This window comes from Toxotes jaculatrix, chromosome 6 (assembly GCF_017976425.1).
Source record: "Toxotes jaculatrix isolate fToxJac2 chromosome 6, fToxJac2.pri, whole genome shotgun sequence".
Lineage (NCBI taxonomy): Eukaryota > Metazoa > Chordata > Actinopteri > Toxotidae > Toxotes > Toxotes jaculatrix.
In genome coordinates, this window is record NC_054399.1 from 9,028,663 (window position 1) to 9,039,115 (window position 10,453).

General features: G+C 42.2%; 1 protein-coding gene across 2 annotated transcripts in view; it reads right to left on the minus strand.

Annotated features, from left to right (window-relative positions):
• The window catches only part of tle5 (TLE family member 5, transcriptional modulator), a 41,295-nt gene extending 33,026 nt beyond the window's left edge, over positions 1-8,269 (minus strand). For both annotated transcript variants that reach the window (XM_041040797.1, XM_041040796.1), the window contains exon 1: positions 7,397-8,269. In XM_041040797.1, coding sequence (XP_040896731.1) covers positions 7,397-7,423 — 27 coding nt within the window. In that variant the 5' untranslated portion in view covers positions 7,424-8,269. The remainder of the gene's footprint in view (positions 1-7,396) is intronic.
• Between the last annotated feature and the right edge of the window lie 2,184 nt (positions 8,270-10,453).

A 10,453-nucleotide genomic window follows, 5' to 3' on the forward strand; every position in this document is an offset into this window, starting at 1 on the left:
TGCCTACGATCTCCTTCGTGATTCCAGTAGCAAAATGTGATTTTTGGTCTGAATATCCACTAAGATTGAAGAAATTTAATTAGCCCGAGTACGACCCGTTCAAATATCAAGCGCTTTTAATAAGGATGAAACTGGGAGCACTCGGGACTAGCAGAGCACCAACGTCTAAGCAGGGTCCTGACGATACTTGCTAACATGTATTCTGAATACAACATGGTAGAAAGCAGGCCCATCTCACAGAGGACAAACCCCCTCCCTTCCTGGACAAACAGACTGAGTGAGGGGGGTTTTCATGGCCCTGCTGTGAATCCTCCGGAGTCTGAATGGAGATCTTGGTGGGGATGAGGTGACGTATTGTTCCACTCGAGGCCTTTCTGGTCTTAGGCACACAAACAGAGCAGCTAATTCTCTTGTCTGGACTGGTGCAGTGCCTTGCGTTTTGGCAGGTCTAGCGGCCCTGACTGGGCCGGGCCAATCAAGCAGCCCCCCGTCGAGCTGCTTTGTTCCAGCCCATCGCACCGTTCTGCTCTGGGGAAGAGCTGCACCCCCCACTCATCACCACCCTCCCTCCTTCCCACCTCCCACACACTCCTGAATACTGATGCAGGCACTCCACTCCACACACACTCCCCTATGTTCACTCCCACACAAAAACACACACACACACAGCACGCGATGAGCTCTCGTCTGCGTGTGTTAACGTGCACGTAAACACACACAAGCACAAGCTCATTACCATTCCCCTTTTTCCTCCTCACACAAATCTGCACATACGCTGAAAGAGAATAATGTATACAGACAACAAAAGGCCATCCCACACAAACAAAGCTGTCAATTGCTTATGAATTTATAAAATGACAGGCTATAGTACATGCCACCCCCACATCGATAAACACGCTTCATCCATAAATGCCACAGAAACACACATATTCACATCTGCGGCTCCTGCAGACTTGAGAAAAATCAAAAACCTGGTACAAATCAGCTGACATATGTTTTTATTTATATTCACATTCTTTCGGGTGAATTTGCTGCGGAACTTTATGTAAGGCAACGCAGCCCAAGAAGACAAAGAGGTGCACATTTAATTCAGCTTCAATCTTAGTTCCATCAATGCTTAAGGGAAAGCCCTACTTACTATGCTACAATTACACAACAACATTTTTTTTTTATCATTTTAATTTTTGTGAAAACCTTTCAGTTGGATTAGTTTTCATGGTATGTTTTGTCTGATAACAGCAATAAATCACACAATAAACTGCCCTGTATTCCCTTGGCCTTGCCTGTTAGCACATGATTTGCCCCTTCATGTTTATGTTTTCTTATGATCTGTTAATGAAATTTACTTTCTATATTTCTAAATAGTTCATGTAGAAGGCAAAAGTTCTCTACCTGATTGGTCCTGCAGGGGACCGCATAATTCATAGAGTAGTGATCATGTTTTTTCTGTCGCCTTGATTCAGTATTTCTATCAAGGGGCTTCGGCACTTCCAGAGGCTGATCTGGTGTACGCTGTGAGCTCCAAATGGTGCAGAAAGTGTGTGTCTGTCATGTCTATTTAGCTTTAGCCATATTTACTAACACACCTGAAGCTGTAAAATGTGGTGCATCAAACATCAACCTTTTCGAAAATGTTCTCTACAAAAATACATTTGAAAACATTTTAAAATGCTGACATAAGACTGTCATATAAAGCATCTCAGAGTCAGCATGAGCCAAGTCTGATTTTCTTGATTTGTGGACACGTTACACTCATCATGTCTGCCACATAAACAACCAACCAGAAAGCTACTCAGCAGAAATGCAGTAAAACTGCTTGATAACATGGTCTGTGCATGACCAACTGAATGGATCAATACTAATGCACACACCAAAGTGACACTGTTTTCAGCCTTACCAGGGTCAAAACTTAGGAATTAATATTTATAATCATTTAATGTTGTTAAGTTTAAACGACATTGGTTCTTTGCAACTGACCTAATCTAAAAACATGAGAACAAGAAAGGGAGCAACAAAATGGAACCGAAACGGACCATTATTCGGTACTTAGATTTTCAGATAATATACCATTTCACAATATATACTGAAATGAGAGATGATGAGAGATTTTATCCATATTGCCCACTGTGTAATTCAGTCATTTACTGTATACAGAATAGCAATTTCAACCTCAAGTGTTAAGCTCAAGTCCACAAGGCGTACAGCCCAAGATTTATGGTTGTGTCAACTGTAAGGGCAGTCTACACATGTAAGGATATGTCCATGTACATAGACACTCAATGCAAACAGCATACACTGGCTGTGTCTATTTTGGACCATATCTTGAACTTTAGTACTTACACTCCACAGGAGGAACAAAATATTACAGCAGGCAAAAACATCAGACCTTTCTCAAATGAATACATGAAAACACACATAAATGCCATACTTCTTTCATGGTGGACGTAGAGGGTTGGCTGACCCTTATTTAATTATGTCATCTTGTTGTACCATTTACCTCTGAAATGGTTTAATGGCACCTGACTGGGCAAATTAGTGCCACCAACTGTTTATCTCAATGAACCACCATTAATATAAAAAAAAAAAAAACAGCAGACACTGGACAGAAACACACATTTATTCACATTTTCTTTTACTGATTTTCTGAAACTTTTGTTAAAATTTGCACTACATTTTGGGTGACCTGTGACAACAGTCTCATGTAATAAGTCAAACACAAGTTGAACGTGGATATAATTGGGGCTCCCTGTGGTTTAGAGGTTAAGACGCTGACGATGAGCAACATTGTCCCCAGTTCAAGTTTGGCTGAAGACCTTTGTTCCCTTTCTCTGTCCCCTGTTTATTGCCATCTCTCTACTGCTGCTCTCTAATAAAGGCATAAACCCCCCCACCCCCAAAAAATAAAAAATTAGAAGGGAAAGGGCATATAGTGAGGGTGGAAAGGTCTTCTATATAAAGGAAGTATAAGTCAGAGTATTTGAATGTGTATTCATATGTATCTTCTTGAGTCCAAGACTCTGTGTGTATTCAACAAGAGGAGGGCTGCGCCAGTCTACACCCCTCCTTTTCAACCAACCCCAAAGCATTTTGACAATCATCCACTGTGGCCCTTCACAAAAATCAACATCACCTGTGACCCATGGCCTCAACTCCGCCACTCAAAAGCAGGGCCTCCTGCAGGGTGGGGGGTGGGAGTGGGAAGGGTGGGGGGGGGGGGGGGGGGTCCCTCTGTTTGTCATGCTAATCAGCTGGCCTAACCTTAACGACCCAGACATCTGCTGGCCTGCCTGTGTCAAGCCCCACATTCAATTTGTTCCCGAGATACAAAAAGCAGATAAGACCCTTGAGGCTGGTAAGAATGTCTGTGTGTGTGTGTGCATGTGTGTGTCCTTGTTGTTGATGTATGGGTGAAAGGGAAAAATCCTTTTATTTTGATGCACGTACTAGAGCAATAATTACCAAGAGAGGGGCCAAGGTGTGTTTTTGTGCGTTCTATGCCGTACTCATTCTTTCTTCTGTGTCTGTGTGTGCACACACTAATGTCCAGCACCCCCCACCAACAAACACACACAGCCGGGCTTGTTGCTCACACACACATAAACACGTGCGCGTGATTGCAGCAGAGCCACGGAGCAGTGGCGGGGGAAGGGGGTGGGGGAGAGTTTGTTTAATGGGCGAGACAGGGGACCATGGGGATTAAGCTCCCCCCAGCTGGAGGCTTTAAAGGAAAGGCTGGGGGCTGTTCTGTTAATTCAAGTGGGCTTAATAATGCCTGTGCACCCTCTGCCCCTGACCCTCCCACCACTACATCAGATCTGGGAGGAAACGCATGATAAAGGGAGACAAGCAGGAGGAGGGAGGGAGTGTGTCAGTGTGTGTCAGTGTGTGTGTGTGTGTGTGTGTGTGCGCATACAACCTGTGGCCATCTCTACAGTCGAGCATGGGCTCATGAGACTTGAGAGATTTTGCCTCCATATTACTTGCGCTACTCTCCAGCTTTGGCACCAGGCCTTTCTGTTGCTCCACTTTCACGCCACAGCCAGCTTTGTTGAAGCTGCATTAGGATTAATCAACACCCAAACAATATGGCAAATGCTATGAACTGGGTCAGGCACTGTGCCACTATCAAATGAGGCTTTTTCCTTTTAAACCAATGAACTGTGCAATGGCGGATTAAAATGCGCCCACTGAAAAAGAAAAAAGACACCTGAATCCTTATTAAGCCTTGGTTTTCTTTGTATCTGTATATGGGACAACTATCTGGAATATTCAAGATCATTCTTTGTTTTTTCTTCCAAGATAGAATGATAATAAAACAATTTGTTTTGTTTTTTTAAAGAAAATAACAAATATAACAATATTCCCCCATGTATCCAAAACAGAATGTTAAGCATAGGAATGGCATGAACCCATACTGTGCATCTCTGGAAAGACAGCAGCAACCATCCAAATGCAGGGAAAAAAAACAAACTAGCCCAGTGTTAGACAGGAAAATCATTCTCTTGTGTCTGGATATGAAACAGCTAAAAGCTGATTATCCTCTGCCATTAGGCCTTTTCACATACACTTTACATTAACAAAATAAACTGCCTAAAGTGTCCAAGTAAAGGCAACAGCTTTTATGATTCACACAGGAAAGGCTTTAACAGTATTTTAATGCAATGTGACCAGACAGCAGCACCAATACAGCTTCCTCTGTAAGTCCTCAACTGCTGTAAATTAAATGCATCACACATGAGAGCATCCTCGGTTGTGCATATCCATAGTGGAAATGTAACGCTTTTGCTCACTTCATATGCCAGCCTGGAACTTCAATGCGAATGTTACTACAGCGTGAACAAAGGAGAATAAAATGAAAGCAGATTCAGCGGTGACTGAGTCAGTTTAAGAGATCCATCATCTGCCATTATGAGGCAGTGCTGTTATTCTCTCATCCTCCAGCTCCTTATCTTTGACACTCATATCTATATGGATGTCACACACTCTCCCCATCCTCGGGCCCCTGTGACAGCAGCAACAGCAGCTCAAGAGAAACAGGATCTGAAGAGGGAAGATGTGCGTGTATGTAAAGCATATTTCTGCTAAAAGCCAAAGGCTGGGGAGTGAGTGCACAGGTGTATTTGTGAAGGAGTTGGAAATGGCTGGCTGTGATGGGTTAAGACTGAGCCAGCTGCACCACCGGTGAAGAGACATGCTAAATTCCCAAACCCCATTTTTAATCCTGTGTGTTGGGTCTTAATACTCCAATCAAGCAGCATAAGGGCACTCAATTAGATTAGAAAAATAACCTCCTATCAGACAAGCAGGCAGGCAGGCAGGCAGGCAGGCAGGTGGACAGGAGTGGAGTGACCCAGCTGCTCTCACCTTGGAAAAGCTGACTGATTTCTCACCCCATCAGGAGGTGACTGCTTCGCCACTTTGCCCAGAGGAGGGCTAGTTTGGAAGCAGGGCTCTAAAGTCACACCATAACCACGTAATTCCCCACTGTTTTAAGTATTGTATGAACATAATTAAAAATGGGCATCTCTACTTCTAACTTCAAAATGACCTACAGTCATTATCCTAAGTTTAGGATAATTCTAAAAGAGCTAACTAAAATCTCTCCACTTAAAAGGCCATATGGTGAAGACCCACTGCAAGCCAACAGATCATGCAACTTTGCCTCAATCATCTTTCACTCAAAGCTGTGGGTGTGCAGGAGGGGTGATTGATAGGTTTGTGGCCTAAGGTAGAAAGAGATGGGTTCTACAGCTCTTGTTACGTGTACATGCAGTTCAACTCTTTGAGTGACTATGCAGAAAGTTTGAAGTTAATAACTTTGTAGTATTTATTTCAGATAATTGAAAATTACAAGTCAGCACTGTCTGAGAAAACGGACAACATCAGCCTTCATGCAGTCATTGCTATCTCGGTCTCAGAGGCTTATCACCCAAGGAGGTCCTTGGCCTAATTTCCACTTATCCTTTGGTTTTTGCATTACTGGTCAGTCTCTTATTACCTGTTATTCCACAACGCTTTCTGGGGGAATTAATTCACATCCCATATAAAATGAATGAGAGAGAGCTTTGCATTGCACTGCATGGCTTTCTGGCTTGCAGCTGGAATTGTTCTAATAAAAGATTATCAGTTTCAAAACCCTCAAGTTAAACTTGTGGGATGTACCGCTAATGCAGGATTTCACTCTTCTGACAAGCCAGGCTGCAACCAGAGGTTCCCAAATCCTCACATCCTGCTCCCACACATCAGCTGGCTCACATCGGCAGCAGCACCACGGAGCAGCACAATCAGGCTGCCACACAGACTGACTGCCAAAGGGCAAATCATTCATGTCACAAAAGACATTCAGGTTCTAGCTTCAGCAAACAACTCTCCCTCTTTCAGCAGTAAGAGAACTAGTGATGGCGACAAGACATTGCCAGGGGAAAGCAGAGGGCACAGTCCCTGGCAACATTACAGCCTTCTTGCTGTTGTGTTTACCTGTACCGCCACTTACACAAAAACCTCTTTGTTATATTTGCCCTTGCAGGAGAAAAGTGAAATGTCAACCAAAACTATGCGGTTTAAATACAGGTAGGCTGCCAAATTTAGGCAGGTTTCTTATGGGACCGTGCATGATGGAGGTGGCTTTGTTCGTCATTTTAAGCCTGGCTACCAGCCAAAAACTAAGATTATTTAATTTGAGTCCTTGGCTGCCAGTCACTAAACATAAATGTTTGACCAATGGGCTGAGAGCCCTCATCACTGATGAATGCATGTCCTGGACTGAGTTTCTGTTACCATGGAAACTTGAGATTTAGGGGAACAGAGGAGATGTGCGCTTTTTCCAGTCATAAAAACACCCACCTGCACAGAATAGTGTACAGTGCATTTTGAGTGGTTCAGCTGCCTTACAATGACAGTAACAGCACCACTTCTATTTTGTTTTCCTTACTGAGAAATGTTAGAACAGCTAATAAATATCTGGTTTTGGCATTTTGATGAATGCAGCTAATTTAAACTAAACTCACACAGGAGAGTAAAAATTAGATGGTTGTGGAATAGGACAGCATTGGCAAGAGCTGTTTTATTTGGAGGATGACTTCAATGCCATCATATGTGAAAAGTTGGGACTCTTGCTTGTGTCATGTAAAAATATTTTCTCTCTATAATGTCATGTCTTAATAATCGCCAACCACACATCTTCCAGCAGAACTTAACAGAACTAAACACTGCAGTTACAAATCTACATTAGTTACTACTGTCCAAAAACAACATTTCATAATGGCTCCGTCTGAATTGCGTGCTGTAAAAAAAAAACAAGTTGCATGTGTAATTTCCCTGCCTAAGTAACCTGTCTTGATAGATCGGCTGGAGCAAGCACCTAATTTCTTATCATGTCACATTAAAAATCACTTACTGAGTGTCTTGATTGTGGAAACATCATGTCAGTTCCTTGTTTGTTGCTCTCCTCCCCAAACACGATGAAGTGTGTGCCCTGTGTTTATATTTTTCCTTGCGCTGGTCCTTTGTCCAAAGCTAGCCCAGCCTTAAACAGGAGCTGTCCAACGTTAGCAGGACGACTAGCTAACAGTAGCTAGCGACCCCCCCTCCCCCCCCACAAAAAAAAGAAAGAAAAAAAAAACCAAGCTGAATTTAAGTGATGCACTTTGCCGCTGAGTCGGTGTCTTGTCTGGGTGACACAAGACCATCCAGCTGTACCTGTCCCGACCCCGTATTTAGTGTGTCTGTGAACAGGAAACCACCATCAGTTAAGGTTCCTCACCGGCTAAGCTAGCTAATTCTTCAAAAGCTGTCCGTCAAAATGATTCATCGCTGTTGCGAGCTTTCCGCCTCAGCGCACCAGCGGCAGCGGCAGCGATGCGAGCTAAACGCGGGTAAATTAATAACGTTATGCACACAGCGGTGTTTGGGGTGAAGCTAGATGGCGGACGGTAATGGTTTCTTCCTTCGTCTTGTGCTGGCCCTTCAAAGCTTTCAGTTTGCGCTCCCCAGCCAGCTGCGACAACACTGATGAGAAAGTAAAAGGGGAAAAAAAACGGTCTAATTCTCTGAAATAACAAAATGTCTGCGGGTTCGTCTAAGTTGAATCACGTTTCGTTCAGCGGCAACAATCTGTGTTGTTGCTCAGACGGCAAAAGGAGGAGAAAAAAAAACTTCCAACTGAAGCGTTACCAGACTCTGAACGTTTATCCCTTGAACTGCGGAGTCCTGGAGAAACAGAGTGGATTTGTCAGTGTTGGTGAAGCCAGAAAGTCAGTCCTTTCCTGGAGCTGGTAGGTAGGCGCGACGCTGCTGAGCTGAACGCCCCACACAGAAACACGGCGTCTAGATGAGCGGTGCCGCGCACATCTACACACCGCAGATCTACCTCATCAAGCCGGCTGATGTCTGAGCAGCTAGCGCCTCCTGTGGACAGGTCACCACACAGTCTCAGAGTCACAGGAGGAGTAATGTGTGGGGTCTTCTGCTGCCAGCACGCAGGGCAGTTATCACTTCACCCCAACATCCACTCATCTCACTGGGAAAAGGAATGAAGCCATGTCCCCAGCAAAGTAATCTCACCAATCCAAGACCCTTTTTCACAATTTATGGCTATAAAAGACCATGGTCAGCTCTGTCAAAATGATAGAGAACTTTTTGACAAAACTACATGCTGTTCTGTAAAAAGGACTAACACTAAAATATTGCTGCAGACTCTGTTTGTATGTCATTTAGTAGTATTAATCAGCATGTATGAGTCAGTCATGTCTTTACATAGCCTTCAGACTCAAGAAAAACAAACATGTAATATGTATATAATTGTAGGAGTTAACTCCTCTTTATATCATCAAATCCCCCCATTGCCTAGAAATACCACCAAGGACATAATCTTAGTGTCTTCAGAGGGCTGCAGACCTCTTATTTAGCAGAATTTATGACCTTGGTTTTGCTTTGTTGATGCAGTTAGTCTGTTTTCCATATACTGCCATGATGTTAAAGATGGCTCTTCTTGATAAAATGTGCTTTTTTTTGTATGACAAGTCTACAATTTGCTCAAAAATTATAGATGAGGCTCTGCTGGTTGTCTCATCTGGCTTTGAAAACTTTAAAAAATACTCAGTGCCAGATCTCCTATTAAACCTAACATGAGCCACCGTTCTGATAATTATAATTTCTTTGAGAACTGAGTTGCTAAAACATTAATATAGAGTTTCCATGATTTGTAGTGTGGGACATAAAAGGCAGTATTGTCCTTTAATCACAATACATACGAAAACATTCCACTCCAAAAGGAAATGTACAAGGATGCAATAAGAGAGTAAAGGAACATATTTTATTCCAATTTAAAACATTTAAAGGAGAAGGCTATGAAAACCATTTTCATGTTTGAATGAGGTTCAGGCAACAGTGGTTGAAATGAAACATACAAAAGAGAAATATGGCTAAAATACTGTAAATCAATAACCATTAGGACCCTTTTCATGAGGGTGTTGCATTAATACAGTATCTCACCCACCCACGTCCTCCCCAACCTGACAAACACATGCAATTAAAATGACATTTATCTTAAAAACAGCAGTTCATCATTAATCTTAAATATAGAATAAAATTGTCATTTTTTGTTAATTAATCACATACTTAGTGTTTATTTGTTTTAAAAACTGGACCATGAAATTCACAGGTCCTCTGATTTTTCACAACATTGGCACTTGTTAAGAGTCTGGCTTTACAAAGAAAGGGGATTGGCACACTCATTGTACATAATTTACATTTGGTATACTTAAAAAAAGAAGAAGAGGAAAAAAAAAAATCAAACAAAAATACATTACTTTCAATTTGTACACCACTACACAAAGTTTATTTTTAACTCTTTTAAAAAAGTCTGTCATCTTAAGTGGTCCTAAATACACGTGTTAAGGTGTGTCAACCTTACAAAAGAGAAAAAAAAAAGATGCAAAGATAGCTTTTAATATCACTGTATGTCCATCCCTCTAACCAGAATGGATCTCAAGCATAAGCAATAGCCATCAAAAGAGTACACACACATACACACACACACCTTAGAGTACCAATGAGCGCGCTTGAATGGACATCTAAGTTGCATGAATGCAGGCCCATTGCAGTGGTGCAGTTTCAGTGCCTTTGACCCAGGGAAAGAATACACAGTCCAATCAAGTAAAAGGGGGAAGGAGGAAAAAAAAAAAGGAAAGTAGAGAATGGCGGACATGTAAACACACAGCATATTCACTCACTTGTTGTTATAACCACCAAAATATTATAATGGCCATTTCAGTACCTTCACTTGGCAAGTGTTTCAATAAATACATTAATACTGAGGCTTAACGCACAAGCTTCATTTGGAAAAAAACAAAACCATAATGTAAAAGTGGATTAACAAAAGGGTTTTTTTTTTTTAAACCACAGATCTGGGTCAAGTTATTACAAATGTTTAATTTTTGATATCTTTTCTGTA